Below are 19278 nucleotides of genomic sequence, written 5' to 3' on the forward strand. Positions count from 1 at the left end.
TCTTTACGCCACACTAAACTCGATGGTGGGGACTTTTCTATATAAGTGATACTAGTGACAGCAGCCAATGTTAGTGACTACTTTTAGGTGACTACAACCAGCGTACTCCAACATATCCCGGAGGAATCAGGACTGTTTAGGTTATATTAAATTGTTCATAAATTGTTGACTTCATCGCTCATGATATATTGTTTTTGGAATAATTGTTTCATCCCTTGTGATACCTATCGGTGGCATATTTTAACATTTTTTTTTTAGATTTTTTCAACAAGTGATGATCGTGATGAAAATAGAAATAATACTAAATTAAAATTGGTCTTGAATGGCTTCTGGCCTGGTTTTTTGCCAAAGAACTATACAAAAGAATTTCAGCAAAAAACTTTTACCTCTACTGCAAATTGGAGATGGCCATTGCTCTCTGATGACAACAGGGGCTGCTTTTTGATCGGTAAATTCGTGAAAAGGGGGTGGATTAGCTGGCGATCTTCTCATTTATTTTTTTCTTGCATGAGAACAGACGGTTGGGAAGAGAGAACTTATTTAAACATACTTAAAGAGAGATAACTTACTTAAAATGCCGCGAAAGTCTTTAATTGAGTCTGTTATAAATCACTTCTCTCGACGCTTATTTTTTATCTGTTTACCGAGAAATTTTGTAATCTGGTATTTGGCTTCCTTACATACTTTAAGGCTCCATTTGACAGTGACTATTCGACTCTGCAAGCTGTAAATACTGCTGGCCTAAAAAACTTTTACCGAAGCTGTTCGTTTGGCATTATTGTGACATATTGCTTTTAAGACACTATACTAAAATATCATACATTAAAGGTCTTTACTCTGGCTCCACATACATATTTTGAAAGAATTTTATTGGGAGCTAGAAAAATTCGTTTGATGATTTTGTACAAAAATACGTACTTTATTAGTCTATATTAAGATACATTAAAGTGTAAATATACGGAAGGGTGGATCATTTAAATGGAAAAAATTATCACGACAACGAATATACATACATAATATCAATAAAAAAATAAAGAATACAATAATACAATTACAACACTTTTAGATTGCTGATGATGACTCGGGGTTTGGGGTAATATTTCTGAAGGACAAAGTCATTGATGTCATGGCAGATGTAGTTTTGTCAGAGTGAAACTCTACATTAACACTAGTTGTGAATATATGCTAACAATATATATTTAAATTTGCTACGATTTATTTCTTGAAATCTATTTTTGTAAAATCTCTCAAGAAGGAAACGTAAAAATATAATTTTCGTGATTTCTTTAAAATATTCTTTCATACTTTATAAAACTTTAGTTATACGAGATAACCTTATGAACATTAGTTATTTTTGATTACCTATGAAAGCTAAAATCTCGATTTACTAAATTGAGTTCCCTAATTTATTGACAAGTTATATATCTAAAACTAAATTATATATAACCATAGCGGTAAGCTAATTAACCTGTCCTCTCAAATTAATTTTGATATATTTAGATTCTTACAATCAAATATGAACTTTATATTTTAAGCAAAAGATTTAATGTTGTAAAATCCTTTTTGATTAGCCATTTCCAGTTTGTAAGCTTAAAACATTTACGCATTGTTGACCTAAATTATTGAGTTAAAATTCAAATAAATAATATTGCACTTCAGATCCTGCCAATTATGGACCATCACCTGTGTACCTCACTTTACACAATATTTAAAAATATTTCTCGACATAATATACTTTTTCACTTCCAAAGGAATAATTTATTATATTCGGAAAAATCTCTGTAAGAAGGGTTGGTCGACAGCTGATGCCGGTCTAGAATTAATACAAAATATATTTTATGTCTGGCAGAAACCACAAGAGACACTTGTTTTTTTTTTTAAGATTTGTCCCTTGACAGCTTTCAACACTTTTAATGTAACATTGGTCTAAATATCACAACATTATAGAATAAAAGAATTTATTTTTAACTTAATTTACAGAATTCCGAAGTCTTAAGTCTGACTTTGAGTCCCTTAAAATCTTCTAAAAGGTCAAAACATTAAATAAGCAACAAACACGCACAACTGAAAGGGTTGGATCATGAATGGGAACAGATATCACCAAGAGAACGCTTAAAATCTCTAATGTCAATTGGTAAGCAGTAGTTGACGTCTTTATACTTAACAACAATAATTTTTAACAATGCTCTTATGATGTATCACCTAAAATTATTGTTATTGCAGCGTGGCTAATATTTTATTATTTGGCTATATAATAAAAATATTTAAATGGTTACAATTACCCAATTATGGCATTCCATTTTAATAATTTCAATTTTGTTGATTTTCAATATCAAGGATTCTTACGTAGTTTTTATGTACAAATGTCGTAAATATATATGTATATATATATATATATATATATATATATATATATTTTATCAATATATTAGTTATTTTAAAAAAACAAATAAAATTTAAGCAAGTATCTTATTTTATATATAAAGAGTATTCAACGAATCTATAGCGTGATGCAGATAAAATTGCACATAAGCGCCGTACAACATATTAAGTTAGGATACTATACAAAGTTAGAGCCAACTTGGGCAAACAATTTGTAACTCGGTCCCAGAAGCATCAGAGTGAATATGTGTTGATTGTGCATAGGATCGTATGAAGCGGCAAATTGTAAACGGGATCTGTAGATTAAGCGGTTAGTGATAAATTGTTTTGTATATGTCGTATTCCTCGCATACTGACAGGATGGATTAGAAGAACAGCTTTGAAATTCCTCTGTTCTCGTTTTAAAGGGTACATATTTTAAACATAGCCTAGATAAATATAAGCGTGGATTGTGAATGTTTAAACGTAGATTTAAAATAAATATACTATCACATTTGTAAAGTGTGCAATTTGTATTTAAATAAGTATAATGTTAAAATTATTGTATTTAATGATATATTTTTAAGTGCACGTGATATGGTTATATTGAGATGACTTCAAATCATTATTGTAATAACAACAGATAAAAGGGTGGATTCATTTTACCCGATGTTTAGTTTTAATCACTGTGTAGTGATAATAACTCGATCCAGCGATATCAGGTGACTGGCTGCAGCTAAGAAATGTAGTAAACTTCCCTTGAAAATTACAGAGCACGAATGTCGTGATGACTTCAATCTTTAAGTTTGACGCTGGTAATTGTTTTGGTACAAAAACAAATTAATACACAATACAATTGCAACTTTCCGGATTACAAAAACATTATTTTTCTAACACCGTGTCCTAGCCACGATACTGACTTTTATCAATTGCTAGCAATTCATCGCAAATAATATCGCACTTTTTAGTTTATTTACATTTTTTTTTTTGTATGAAGATTGTGTACTATTTTCAGGTATGTAGCCATTTGTGGGTAGGCAGTCATTTCAACGAAACTTTCATTCACGACACTCAAGTTAAATTGTATCATTTTGAACTTTTCCAAAAAAAATGAATAATTATGTTTTTTAATTAAGTGTAAAAAGGGTAAAAATAGTACAAAAGAAAAAACCGGCGCCGAATAGGAGCTAGAGAGCGCATTTGCGATAATATTGTATAAATAATGTATTTCTAGGTGTAACAATATTTAGGAAAAATCGTCAGTGTAAACTTAAAGTATCGTTTATTTTAAATCAATGCTTCACAGTCTATTTGACGTCACATTTTTTATATACTCATTGAAGAATTATTAACATATTCTTATATATAATTATATAAAATTCACTGTTAAATTTTAAAGCAGACAATCATTTTCTATTTAAGTATTGATATAATTTATTTAAATTGTCAAGGATTATATGTATTTATTATTGCTTTGATAAATAAAGTAGACATGAAATTTACTTTCGTGAAAGCTCATTAAATTATAATATTTTTATTAGAGTCTTAGTGATTAAGATTATAAAACATCTGAATTTCAATAGCTGATAAGTCTTTTCCACTGAAGAATTATTATATGAAAATAATTTTAATCTTTTCATTATCAAATTCCATACCGACACTGTTTCTAACTAACTTTAGCGTAGCATGTCAATCGTTGCTAGTGACTGCTCACTCGGGCAACTCAGTTAATTGGCGAACGAATGTTATGGTACTGTTAATTATATATCCTAAAACTTGAGATGGAGCTGAATTGAATGTAAAACAAAATTTAAGTCTTTGTTTTGTGATTTTTTATTGAATCATAATATACATATTATAGGATTTAGAGAAAAGCACAAAAAGTAAATATTTTAAGTACTTTTATCATAATTTTGTAAGACGATCCTAAGAACCTAAGTATAAATGTAGTTGAAGTTCTTTGATGGATAAATAAATTAATTACCGCTTGCACGAGTCGTAGTGACCTGGTTGACATAAAAGTTTTGTCTTAAAACACCATAGAATGTAATCTTATGGTGTTATGTAACCAAGACCTAGGTTTGTTTAGTCACAGAAACGGGATAGAATAGTAAGCAAAGGTGTCAGACAGTAATGGAATTGTTTCACATCAGACCTTTTTGATACCATAGTATGAAGTCTTTCAATACCATTCAATTAAGGAAGAGGTGAGTTCCTAGACGAGTACTGTGTTCACCATCTCGTACTGTCATTTTTTTGATTAACTGGCGTTATTGGATTTCATAATACACACATTTTATAATATTTAAATATTAAGGACGTCTCCTCTATTCTACACGACACTGGCAGAATATACTGTGCACGTTTTTGAACGGATGAAGGCCATATTATAAAAAAAAATATGTGTTAGGTAATATATATATTCAGCAGTTAATTTTATAGCTCTTTGAGTCCTTAATTTTATTTTTTAGAAGTATTTTTCTTATAGCTATCTAACTATAAATCATATTTTATTATTCCAATTTAAAGAAACATGTAATAGGAATAAGTTTTATTTCAACAAATCTTATTATGTAAGGACACAGGCCTTGTCAGCTAAGAGGTGTTCTTCTGCGTAGTGAGTCTCTGCAAAGTCTTTAATTTAACTTCGCTTTATCATAACGGTAAGTTAATGAGCTTTTCAACTATGAAACTTAATAAAAATATCCTTTAAATAAAGAGGACGTTGAATCTTTTATTTATTAGCAATATTTTTTATGCCGTTTTCGTGTTATTTCAAACACTGCACTTTTTATGTTTACAGTTATCGTAACCTATTCTTAGTGTGTTATTTTTTTAAAGAATTACACTAACGTAGGAATGAAAGTATAGCTAAGTTTTCTTTAATTTTATCTTTACATCATAAATATATTGCAAATATATCGATGTATGCTCTAAAGTCTAAACCAAGTAATTAAATTCAGTTTTAATTCTGTATAACACTTATACCAAATCATCTGTCGCAAGAAAATAGACCATTATTACATTTTGTTAATGAACAGTGTTTCTGTTGTTTCATAATCAAGTCTGAATCGTTAAGTTAACATAAATTAAAAACTAGGAATACAATAGTCGAGAAAAATAAGAGTTAAATAAAACAAACACTATTTCAGTAGAAGCTAATGTTACTTTGAGCCTGTTATATTGCAAACTTTATATTTTAATGTATGCTAAATGTTATTTAAATTGAGGTTGCGTAACGCTTGTGATTTATTTTTATTACTTTAACGTTTTAAGGAAACAGAATGTATAATGGTTGTTTGGAATGAGTTGCAAGTCTCTTGGATACTCTTCGATAGCTTGTATGTATTCAAAGTCCTTAAGCACATTTTCTTAGTTATTGATAAATGTTTTTAATCTACTTTAGTATGATACGAATTGAAAATACTACTTATTCAGCATAATATTCAAGGAGTAATAAATGTAAAGGTATTATACATAGTTTATAAGAGCACTGTGACATTCAAATGGTATTACTTTCCCGAACATGAATCAAAAAGCGCACAGTATTACGTCATTTCAAATTATATCCACATTGAATGTGATAAATATTTAAGCTTCTTTTTAAATTATAGATAACAGCATTTAATTTATTTTAAATTATAGGTACCTTATATTTTTAGATTTTCATTGTTCCATCGATGGATTCCTTAATTGTATAGATAATTTTCTAATAAAAAAATGTAAAATAATATATATTTTTATAGTAAAATTAATAAAAGTATGTTAGAAAATTCAAGTAATATTTGTAAGATTAAAATAATTGTACAAAATTAAATACACTAGTAATGGAGTTATAATTTTAATAAAATAAATGAAACTATATTAAATCAAAGACTAAAAACACAGGTAGTTCCAAAAACATATACGAGTATATATAGTATTCATGAAAATTATATACTCAGGCACACTATTTTAATACCGGGTAAAGATGCAAATCATGAAAGCAATCATGAATCTGCACTTCAAGTACTGAGATGAAAGTGGATTTTTAGTTTTTAAATTAACACAAAGTTCTTACTAGTCTTCTTTTTTCGCTCTCTCATTGAATCCTGTAACAAGAGCATCATTTTTTTTCTTCTTAAAGCAATTCTTAAAGAATAATGGCGAAATTTGCAACCATAACGGTAATTTTACATTTCTGATTCCCACCCTTAATCATCTCGTATACTAGAAAATTTCCAAAAGCTGCCTTTTTACAGTCCTTGGTAATGTAACTTCTTTAAGCTAAAGAAGAAGCTAAGTTTTAGCTAAGAAGCTAAGTTTCCAGGTTGTTGTCAAACTCTATCTTGTTTGGTTCTTCCGTCCAAATACATATATTGGAAAAATATTATGATATCAGTTCAGTCAATTGCTAATGAAAATTTATTCTCCAACCTGGATCACATGTAGAAACCCAACGAATATAACCAAAAAAAAATTATACATTTAAATGAAAAGACGATTTTGCCTTAGTAGATTTTAAGGATGCCTTGAATTCTATGGGTTATGTAATTTTTTTCCACATTAACACGGAGTACTTTTTATATTCATTGGGGCTAAAATATTTTAATTCCATATTATAATTTTTTACTCTCAAGAAATTTTGTCTTGTTTATTGGTCTCCTTTGATAGAAGGAAGGAGGTTGTATTTGGGGACCCTGCAGTCCATGGCCCTCTACGGGGCTCCTATGTGAGTACCACATTTGTGCCGGCAGCCAGCTCGTGCACTGATCACGTCATGGGTCATGACCATTCGGATTATCCGTGGGTATCGCACGATCTCCGTGGAGGCAGAAAACTTCCTTGCCGGATCACCGCCATGGGATCTAGAGGCGAAGGCGCTCGCGCACGTCTTCAGCTTGCGCTCTGAAGCTTATTGACAGGGCCAAACTCCGCTGCTGCGCCAGATAATTGCGTGGCGAGAGGAACTTCAGCGCGATCTCATGGAGTAGTGAACGATGCGATTGTCTCAGCCGAGTGCCAGGCTCGCTGCTATCGCAGCGGTAAGATCCTTTTTTAAGGAGTGGCTGGATAGATGCCATGACGTTCTAAACTACCGTCTGACGCAGGTGCTAACCGGACATGGAAGTTTCAGGAGGTATTTGTTTCGGATTCAGCGGGATGAAACATTGCGACGACCAAACACACGACACGGTGGATCATGTGCTGGCGGAGTGCCCAGCTGGGGCTGAGTACCGCCGTGTCCTCAGAATAGCCAAAATAATGTCAATCCTTTTTGGTTCATATAATGATAATTTATGATGACAGTTTCAGACAGTTTCATCGCGTTTTGCCTTGACCACTGTTGCTGTAAAGGAGTTGAAAGTTCAAAAAAATGTTCAAATTAAAATCGCGTCGTCATATTCGGCAAACATAGTTCATTTTAAATGTTAGATAAAATATTACAAATAAAAAAATACTACTCAAATATTTACCAGAAATAAATAGTTAATATTGAAATAGAAATTTCATATTTTATTAACCACTGATACCGAATCTGACTAACTTTAACATAGTTTGTCCGCTGTGACTATCAACTAGTCACTTGGCGAACTCATGTAATTGGTATGAATATTATATTACAATCAGTAACCAAGATATTTATAAATAGTTTTGGTGTAATGTTAGGCGGACTTTACAATTTGATTTTTATTTTTCATGTTTATGATGCATTTTTCATTAATACATAATAGAAAATGGAATAAGATATTTAGGTATTAAACTTATGGGGTATGTAAAATTTTAATACAAAGAACTATCAGTTACAAGATTTTTCTCCTGCTCTTAAATTATATAAAGTCAACAATGTTATAATGAAAAGAAAAAATATTTGTGACTAACATATGTTAGCAGAACATATGAAAATTGGTATCGATATACTGACATTGGAAGACAGGATATATTCACCTGACCCTTTCAAAGAACATCAATATGTTTATATTATTAATTCAAGATTTTGACCTCGTTCAACTGTGAGTGGTCCGGACCGGTATCTTCAGTATCTGGGTAAGTGACCATAAAAATGACAAATTACCGCTAAAAGTAATGCGTTATATATTTTTGACATTTAAAATATTTAATTTATATTGCGACGTCAATACTATAGAACTTATTCTAATACCACATTCAAACAAAAGGACATTGTATGAAAGCTTTCATTTCTGTTCATGCTGGATGGTGTGACACTAATGTTGCATTAACGAAACGTCGCCACAGCACTCAATGTTGCATGCTTTGAATAGAGTGAAAATTTATACAAGCAAACGAATATAATTAACAACAAGGAAAAAGAGTTTTTGTTTTCCGTACTCTGAATATATTTTTTATTTATCATTATTTTGTTGCATTAGTAATGAATTTCGTCTCATGTTAATGACTCTATCAGGAAATTAGGATAAATAAAAGAAAAGGATTTTTATAAAATCAGTTGATATGTACAGTTTCGTTTAACAGATACTTTAACGATTGCTATACAAATTAAGAAGGTTTAATAAATTTACCAAATTTCGTATTAAACTTATATAAAAATCAATTTATGAATGTTTTGATAAGATTATTGATTATAAGTTTTCAATAATTTAAGCATATCTTTGGACAAACAAGATAACATGTCACATATTTGTATAATCTGCTTTCTGATATAAAGTTACGGAATTCCTTTCAATACTTAAGTTATAACAGACAAGACTTTCATCTCGCTCCGTCAGTAACACGTCAAGGATAAATATAACTTCAGCCTTAAAATAGATGCATTAAACATAAGAATTAAATAACAAAGTATGTGATACAATATAAATTAGTTAATGCAAGCCATAAAACAATATCTGAGGCTATAGAAAATATTGTCCGATTAAATTTTTTTTCAAGAGAATTTTGATAGTGACTGGCTGTATGGAAAGGATCACAAAAACTATTAAACAAAACTATATTTTTTGCTTAATGAGATCTAAGATTTTCGCGAGTATTCATTTAAATGAAACTAGTATTATTCGGATTTACTACGCGGATTTTATTATTTATAAAACTACATAATCCCGACGTTTCGGTTACTTTGCAGCAACCGTGATCACGGGCAGACGAGGTGTGAATGTCTGTCAGTTGGTCCTTGTTATTTATCATCTACCGCCATCGATTTCTTAATTTTCTGGCGTACCGCTCTGGATGCCTCTACCCCCGTACCGTGTACCGTGTACCGCTCTGAACTCACACCACCACCCTATACAGTTAGCTACCGTTGGCAAATCTTTGTTACAGAGAGCCCAACACCTTTGTGATGCTGACCACCTAGAGGCCGAGCTGCAGCATGTAAAACATGCTCTCACCATCAACAACCTGCCCGTGCCTCGCCAGCATCGCAAGAACCACCTGAAGCCACCCACAGTTGAACGACAACCTGCGATACTACCATATGTGAAGGGAGTTACTGACAGAATAGGCAACATCTTGAAGAAGGTTTCCATTAAAACTATTTACAAACCACATAAGAAAGTGAGCCAATTCTTGAGACCAATCAAGAGTAACATTTCTTTACAACAAGCGGGTGTATACAAACTCGACTGTGACTGTGGCTTGTCATACATTGGACAGACGAAGAGGAGCATCGGTACAAGGGTTAAGGAACACATCTCAGACATCAAAAACAGGCGCGCGTCGAAGTCAGCAGTGTGTGAACACACAATGGACAAACCAGGCCACTACATTCGTTTTGATAAACCTCAAATCCTCGCTCGGGAAGACAAGTATATACCGAGATTAATTCGCGAGGCTATTGAAATTAAAAAACATCCCAATTTCAATAGAGAAGATGGCTGGAATCTATCAAACACCTGGGACCCCGTTCTTAAAAATATAAAATCCCATGTCCGAAACCACACCGCAGGACCTCAAGACACCGTGAGCGCATTCTGCAGGCATCCAGAGCGGTACGCCAGAAAATTAAGAAATCGATGGCGGTAGATGATAAATAACAAGGACCAACTGACAGACATTCACACCTCGTCTGCCCGTGATCACGGTTGCTGCAAAGTAACCGAAACGTCGGGATTATGTAGTTTTTTAAATAATAAAATCCGCGTAGTAAATCCGAATAATACTAGTTTCATTTATATTTTTTGCTGTTTATCAAGAAAGTTAACGATAACAGAAGATATAAAGCTAAAGATAACTGATAACAGAAGACATTCGAAAACTGTAATTGTATGAAAAGACAATACAGTACCTAACTAAGAATTTATATGTATAATTAATTGATAACTTTATAGAGAGTACCTTTGGTAACCTATCATCGAAATATTATGATAATAACTTCCTCGTATTTCAACGTAAAGAACACATAATCAATATGGGGAAAAAAGCTATTGTATCGATAATTCAAATTTAATCCCTAAAAAGGTTTTGGAGGTATAATATTTTCTGTACAGCTTTCACGTCTCTTTTAATATCTGTTTAAGCCTTTATCAATCTTCAATACGTTTGTAAAAGATTTTATGTATTTCCATCCGAATCGAAATAACCATTAATCATCCCACTTCATAAAAGATGTTTTTAGAAATTAATTAGACAATTTAATTACCTTTTCTCATACAATAGAATAGAAATATTTATTTTAAGCGTGACAAATTTAATTGTTTCTGTTATTTATAAATCTAGTACCTTTCAAGTCTGTAGTCACAAATAAACGTCCAATGACAATAAATTTGTAACAAACCATTTTTTTTGTGTGTTGTAAAATTTTATTGACAGGCATCTTTTTAAAAATGATATAGAATTATATTTCGAGTGTGTTTATGAAATTAATCTGTTTAACAAGTGTTATATATAAGTAGGGACCTAATCATTTAGCTTATAGATTATAGGCAGTTGTTTTAAGAGGTACTTGTAGAATTTACTAGTCATACCTTCTGGAGGATGTAGTCTTATACACAAATGCTTATTACGTTTATAGCTACGACAGGCTTCTGTTAGTTTATTTATTTATAATTGAAATAAAAATGAACGTAACAAGTAGTCATTTGTCGTAAAGGAAACAGAATACATTATAGCTACAAAATAAATGGAGTAAGAACTCCCGGAGATCATTTTCTATATTATGTAATAAACGAACTTAAAATGGATTCGGTTTGAAAATATTTATAGTAAGATATTGTAGTAACAACGAGATAAATATTACGAGAGTGGCTTTCATGCAACGTGTGTGTGGATATCCTGTATCTAATATTGAACGGATTAAGATATTACACTCAGTATATGTTCGCAGTTTGTAGGTATTTGCGGTACAATTTTCTCGCCACAATTTAGTGTTTGCTTAAAATAAGAGAACTTAAAACGATGCATACGTGCTTACAAACATTTGTGAACAATTACTAACATAATATTTCTATAATCTTGACACTTGTAACCGTTTATTCCACTTGAAGTATCATTTTATTATTCTTAAGTTACAAAAACGTAATGAATAACGTTGCATGCTTTAAATCAATTTAATTCTCACACATTAAAAGGACCGAGATTCATTTAAAATAAATCTGGTGATTACAAACTTTTGTGTGTTTTTATGCTAGTTACATGTCAGGTTAGATGGGATGTTGGTCACTAGGGTGTTAAGATAGATTGACATATTTATCGAAAAATTTTACAAGCTTATTTCCCACTTACATTTTTGTCTAGATATACAACATCTACATTTGTATTACGAAAACAGATTTTCCTTGAAGTCATAATTGCTTGAAGTCGAAAAGGTATTTTACAGAGATTGTTATTAATAAACAATATAATGTACTGGCGATTGAATTAATTAAATTTGAAATATGTTCTGTTCATATTAATGTCGAACACATGATATTTTAAGCAAATAAAATATTGATTTTATAAAATAGTTTGGTATACAACAAAATATGTAACAGGACTTATATGTAACTTAATGGAAAAATTTGTATCGATTCGAGTAAATATTTATATTTAAAAATGTATCTTAAAATTTCTAAGGTTGGTATTATTTATCAATAATAGTAGATACAAACATTTATTATACTCATGTCTACTCAACTGGGATCGAACCTCAGACACCCGTAGTAAAGCTAGTATTTCAACAGCTTCTACACCTGAACGAATAATATCTTAATATTTTTAATTAGTATTTTAAACCTTGCTTTATTTATACGAAAAATAAAGATGGTGAAGTTAAAATTAAAATTTTTATATCGATTCTAGGAAGTCCCGTGTGCGAAACCAATCCAGCAAATAACATAGTTAAGGAGACTATAATTTCGAATACAAACTCACATATTCGATAAGAGCGTAGCAAACAAGTTTATAAATTAAATCGAGAACTTCATATGTTGCGGAATCAAGCGTGATTGTGCTCTGTAAATATGGATACCAAGTTTGGGTGGGGTTGTTTTGGCATTGGATAAAATTTAATCTGCTTGATAAAATTATTATAAGTAACGAAAATATATAATAATTTTGAATTTTCAAATGTTAAAAATATAATTCGTTTCTTTTTGTTTCAGTCTCTTAAACAATTTTATTTTTGTATACGAGTACCTGAAATGTATAATAAATTTCTTTGTACCTTCATTTATATAAGAATATATTTGATACAGATTATGTTTAAATAGGTATGTTATATGAGTTTACTCTAAGGAACCATCATAAGTTTTTCCTTTCATTCGCACAATCAACACATATTCAGGCATCGGGGACAAACTTATAAACTTTATTACAGTCTGTTGTAACGATTCGCAGTACGTTTAAAATGAATTATTTCTGTTTAAATAAAGTTAATTTCATATTTCATCCGAGACAGCTTTAACTCAATGTATTCATTTCGCTAATCGGTTAAAATTTTGCCCATTCTGAATACACACTCTAATTATTTATTAAAGATTTTTAAAATACATATACCGGTAAGCCTGAATTCTTTTGAATATAAGTAATTTCTTCTCTCGTTCGATTTTTATAAAAATGAATTACGTAAAATATTTCGATATTTCTTGATCTTATAATGGTCAAAGCCAGCATCTATAGAAAAGACTTAAGGCAACTTTACTTTAACATTAGGTTTCTGATGTCAAAGAAGGTTATAATATGGCCAATGATTAAAAAACTACAAAGCCTACTTAGTGTTTATTCTTGGAATAGAATAAAAATCAAAGAAGCTTATTTCACAATTAAGTATTCAAAAAGAAATTGATGTCATATATTTTTTATCCTAATGTAAGAGTTTATAGAAAAAAATATTTTATCCGAATTATTTTTTGGTTCCAAAAACGAAGATCTCTTTAATCTCAATGACGTCAAAAACAGACGAAATTAAAAACAATATCGCTTAAAACCGTGAATAGGATATCGTCTGAATAGTAAGATTATAATAGTTATTACAACTTACTAGTATAAATGATATTTGTACCACAAAATCTATTGACTGTTTTTAATTTTAATATAGTATACAAATCGTTTCGCTAATCATATTTTTGTTACCACATATTTTCATCTGTTCGAGTTGTTCAAGTTAAGGCAATCTGTGTCTTATTATTATCAGATTTAGCGTATATAATACAAAAGTCACATTAAGAAAAAAATATTCTACATATGTCTTGACTTATATATATTAGAAATAACATTGAATATATTCCTTTAAAGTATACATGTATTTATAGAAATAAATAAAGATATCAAGTAATTTAAAATTCGTTTCCAAAACAAAATAGTTTCTTATTTTGATTCTATAAAAACAAGTTTAAGCAAATTAGCTTCAAGTTTAAAATCTTTTGGTTTCGACTTCGATATTTTATATCGTGCCTTTTTATTTGATGTATCTATGTCCGAGTCGTGTCTTATTCCAGCTCTCCCATTACATAAATGTAGCTATGTACTTATACAGACACATCCACATAGAAATATTGAAAGGAAATTTGAATTGCTTACCTTATAAACTAATAAATAAAACGAAAGCCTTACATAAAAAATAAATATAATTTTTTTTTTTATTATTTACAAATATAACAATTTATGGTCTGTTCAGTGTTGTGTTTCTTTTTACGTTTCTAGTGTTATTATTCTATTTCTCACTGGTCTTACAATTTTCGCGTAACTTGTTTTCACAGCCCCTACTATTGGTTTATATTTTCCTGCCCACATTGGTTTCGTTGTGTATATAATCTTTTGTTTTTCTGTCGTGGTGACGTCATTCGAATATTGATGCAATCCGACATCATTGGCGTGTTTTCTTAACACCATCTCGAAACTCGATAGCTTCATGTTCTTCTTTTTCAATGGTACTTTATATTTTTTCGATTTGTTCTTATTGACGAAACTTTTGTGTTGAGTTTTGTGCTTGTTTTTAATTACGGTATCTACTTTGACTTTATAAATGACGGAGAGGTTCTGTTTCGCTGCTAATTCATCGATTTCTAGTAAATTTTTGTTGAAAATTGCGAGAGCGTTTTCTCCTTTCACTTCGAACTGCTTCGGTATTGAAGTGAGGTGGCCCATTTGTGTTCTTAGTTGGTATTTGTGTCGCTCTGAAATAACAAAGGTCGATAAGATTACTTAATCTTAAAGTTTTTCGCTTCCACTGGCTATTATTGCAAATTTTAATCTTAGTTACTTCATTAACATGGAAATAAAATAACAAACAAAATATTTGTTAATTGCTCTTATTGTTTTTAATTAAACTTAATCATGAAGTCAAATAATTTAAATTTTAGTTATTATTACACTTTTCAAACATTTTAAGTCTCCATCCGCTGGTATTCTAAGCCGATATATTTTTATATTACAAGTATAATATACAAAAATAAACATTTAATTAAGCTATGAACAGTCAATAACGGGCCTTACCTTCATAATAATCCTGTCCAGAAGCCCATCCAATAAACCCGAAAAGTATATATATATACACCGCAAAATTGCTTTGTCCAGGACCCATATTGACACAATATCTAACAAATATCCTCGGTGCACGAAGATTTATAATCACAGGTGGCTTAAATTGCTCCAAAAAAAGTAAATAAATATAACAATACCATTTGTTTCATTGAAGGTTAATTGCCATTTTAATTGTTTTAGAATTGCAGGTGCGTTTGATATTGACTAATGTGATTGAATATTTGAACAGCTAAGTCGTTCGGTGCACTGGATTCCTGAACCAAGAAGACAATGTCTGTGGTAAATTAACGAAATTACTATACTTTTATATATAATATATAATGTCTATTAATAACTTAAACATGTAATAAAAGATGTAATTGAGATACTGTTCTTTTTATTATAAATTATCAGTCTATGAGTTTTAGGACAGTGCATAAATGTACATTAGATTTGATTCTAAGCACTTATTTGTACAAATATAACTAGATAACAATACCTAGTCGCATAATTGCAGTTTTTTCAAAAAGAATAAAGTAATCCTTTGCATTTTAACCATTTATCAGTTTGTATCTTTGTCAGTGAGTGCGACCTAACAAAGACTTTAATGGGATTTTGCATTAATAATACACTTGTTTTTAGGAAACTTAGTATAGGCGACATTATATTATAATATTTTACCAATAATGAACATTCAGAGCAAAATTAAACATTTTCATATCCAAACATAAGTGCAACCCAGAAATTAAGTTAATAATTTTTAATATATTGAGTGATTTAGAAAAAATGTGATAGAAAATGTTTGAAGATACCGTTTCGTAGATCAAAAACAAAAAAATATCTAGATTATAGTATTTCAAAAATTATAAACAATTATAATTTTAATAATAGCGTTACCAATGATAGTTATTACTGAAATCATATTACAATTAATCACAGTCGGATTGCTTCATTAGCCGTTCATAAATATTTAGACAATTTCACTTAAAGCTGCTTCCGATTTAATTTGGCAAGAGACTTGGCTATAAATTACTATTGCTACTTAACCGCAGACACCATTGATTAACGGCTTTAAAGGCTTCCGGATCACGTTATTTGCGCTCTTATTTACATGTGATTAAAGAGGATATTCCAATGTTATTAATACAGACTTTTCAGCCAATTAGCCGTCAAGCCTAAACGGACCGTACCCGTTCACTAATTACTGCGACAACATTCATTAATTAAAACTTGTGAATTAGGGATTATTATCATATCATTATAGTTCTTCTTGATTTTTGATTTCTATTAAAAAAATATTAAATTATGTATTGATCGAAATATTACTTTCATTGATCAGAATTTAATATATTCACCATAAAAGACTTGAACGGATCATTCATATTTATTCTGTTTAGATTAGATTTTTCGTTAACAAACGAAAACATTTTCCGTTAGTGGATGTTACATCCTAACTTGAGATGCATTTCGTGGTTTAGGTACTAGAATTATTTGCTTTGTATACGAAGTATGTTTTTTGCAATTTAATTTTGCGCATAGCTTTTCATTTCGTTATATGCTATTTAGAATTGAATTAATGATTATTTTACGTAATTTGCAAATATGTGTGATTGTTTGTTTCCCCATTTTCCATTAACACGTTATAAAATCCCATAACCATAGAATTTATTAAAAATAAATTGAAACTTTGAATTATCCTAATGAGATCTAAGACTTTCGCGAGTTTTATTCATATAAAGTAACCGAAACGTCGGGAGTATGAAGTTTTTTTTTTACAAAAATAAAGCACGCGTAGTAGGTATATCCGAATAATATTAGTTTCATTTTTTGAATTATCCTTTCCTATATAGGTATGAATAAAAATAATAACATGAATTAAAAAGACCTGTTAGAAATTTTGCGTCATTATTCATATTACAAAATGACTTTAGATTATAACTTATCTTTTAAAACCCTATTTTTTATATTTATAAAACTTTATTCTCCATTTTGGCTGTCATGTTTTTGTCCTTTCGACTCATCCAAACATGAGTGGCGAGCGCGTCAGAGGTCAATTTATACCCTGGTAACGTGTTAAATTAAAGTGCTCAAAATATTACACAAGAGCATTTCACCGGCACAAATATTAAACGAGCAGTTGATAATTGACTGCGTTTTATATAGCGGTTAATATATTTTATTTATATACTTTATATAATTAAGAATTCAGGTTTTATCACCCAGGGGTCAAATATATATATATCAAATATATATTAATTGGAAGAAATTATAGCTAGATCAATTCTCGGTGTCTCGATAAAAATGTGCGACCTATCTTACAACAAAATTTTATAGTGAAAGTGAAAATATTGAAGTGATTGTCCAACAGAATGTCAAAATTTTAGTTTTAAGAAGTTGTTTAAAATATTATTCGTAAATTACTCCAGTGTTTCATTTGCTACAACAAGGAGTGCGTAAAATTCTAGTCCCACAAGTTTAGTGTTCCAATATATTTGATATCTTAAACAAGTAATCAACGACTAACCATCTAAATAAAATTTGTATTTACATGTTAAAGAAGAACAACAGTAGCGTGTAATTAAAAAAATATAATAATTAAAACATAATAAACGAACAGAATAAATATATTATCAAATGCAAATTGTTTTTAGGTTATTCCTTTAAATAAGATTATTTTTTATCAGAAATTACCTCATTACTATTTCATTGTTGATAATAAATGTTATTAACAAATTACCATAATCAGCAAACCATTATAAAACTTTTCAAGGAATGGTAACATAAGTTCAAGGAATACTAATATTGAACGCCCTTTTATTCAGTACTTTTTAGTTAATATCTAAAACAAAATGTATTATTAGGTTTGATCATGTATTGACCAACAAAAATCGATGTAGATTTGGAATAAAACGTTACAATCTTGAATGATTTTATATTTTCTTCTTATGTCCTTCCACACATTTAGTTTTAGCCAATACATGTAAGATTAATTATGAATGAAGATAAAAAATAAACATATAGCCCATTTTTACAATTTAATGTTTTGCTTACACCATGTCAATAAAGAAATTATTAACAATAAATAAAGAGATTATTACTACAATGTAAGGTTTCTGTGATCTCTCCGTTACTGATACTGAGAAGATTATATTTAAAGTGAGATTTTATTATTCTTATACAGGATACCCTCTTGCTATGAGATACATACTCGCCTATATACTATTAAAACTACATTACGTAATTCCTAGTATGTAAACATAATAAACATACTTAACACGTGAACAATTTCTAAAGATCTTTCACGCTTTCGCGATTCGGTTAAAACGGTCCAAGAAAACAGTAAAGTAAGGTACAATATGAGATTTCAGACTGAAAAGGTTTACATGTATACGAATCAATCACGGCAAATACAATATGGCACTTAAATATATATATCACGCGTTCATAAAACATTTTTCCTCTCTGAAAACTCGAATGGAATTAATTTGATCTATATTACTTTGTAAATGATCAAACGTGTACATAAATACTTCTTACAATTTACTCATAAAAGGAGAGCCTTTGAAAACAACATATATCTTTCCATAATAAATGAGAAGATGTACGTATACGTAGAATGTATAGCTAGAGGCTGTGGATGAAAAAAACAACCACAAAGTGAAATCTGAATCACGACGCGCCAAAAGATTCCCTCGTTCATAATGAAATGTCGAAATTCACACACAGTTGGCGCCTTTATGTCAAAGAATAATTTATAGAAGTCCCTTTCCCATATAGCCGCTGTGATAAGAATGTCTTATACTTACACTAAGCATGTGACAGTTCGGAAACACAAAAGATCTCTAGTGTTCCATTACTTGAAAGTGTAGATAAGAGTCGCGTTTAAAGTGTTTGTTGTTTTAAAATCATCAGCTTTTAGGTTAAGAGAAGTTAAAAACCCAGAAAAATATTAAATCAAAATATGCACGCGTTTAAGTACATAATATTATCTCTTTCTATTCTGATATCTGTACATCAATTGATTAT

At 30.1% G+C, this 19278-nt stretch overlaps 1 protein-coding gene across 1 annotated transcript; it reads right to left on the minus strand.

The window, feature by feature from the left end:
* Nucleotides 1-14407: 14407 nt before the first annotated feature.
* LOC116769224 (uncharacterized) lies at nucleotides 14408-15313 on the minus strand. Its single transcript, XM_032660263.2, has 2 exons — nucleotides 15226-15313; nucleotides 14408-14906 (listed from the first exon to the last, which is right to left on the minus strand). Exons 1-2 carry the CDS (start codon nucleotides 15311-15313, stop codon nucleotides 14422-14424), a joined length of 573 nt encoding a protein of 190 aa, XP_032516154.2. The 3' UTR covers nucleotides 14408-14421.
* Nucleotides 15314-19278: the final 3965 nt, after the last annotated feature.

The sequence above is a fragment of the Danaus plexippus genome, chromosome 5, assembly GCF_018135715.1.
Source record: "Danaus plexippus chromosome 5, MEX_DaPlex, whole genome shotgun sequence".
Taxonomy (NCBI): Eukaryota; Metazoa; Arthropoda; class Insecta; order Lepidoptera; family Nymphalidae; genus Danaus; species Danaus plexippus.

Coding starts and splice junctions, on each gene's coding strand:
- LOC116769224 (XM_032660263.2), bottom strand. CDS start 15,313: ATGGGTCCTGGACAAAGCAATTTTGCGGTGTATATATATATACTTTTC. Junction 14,907..15,225: donor TGGACAGGATTATTATGAAG/GTAAGGCCCGTT, acceptor TTGTTATTTCAG/AGCGACACAAATACCAACTA.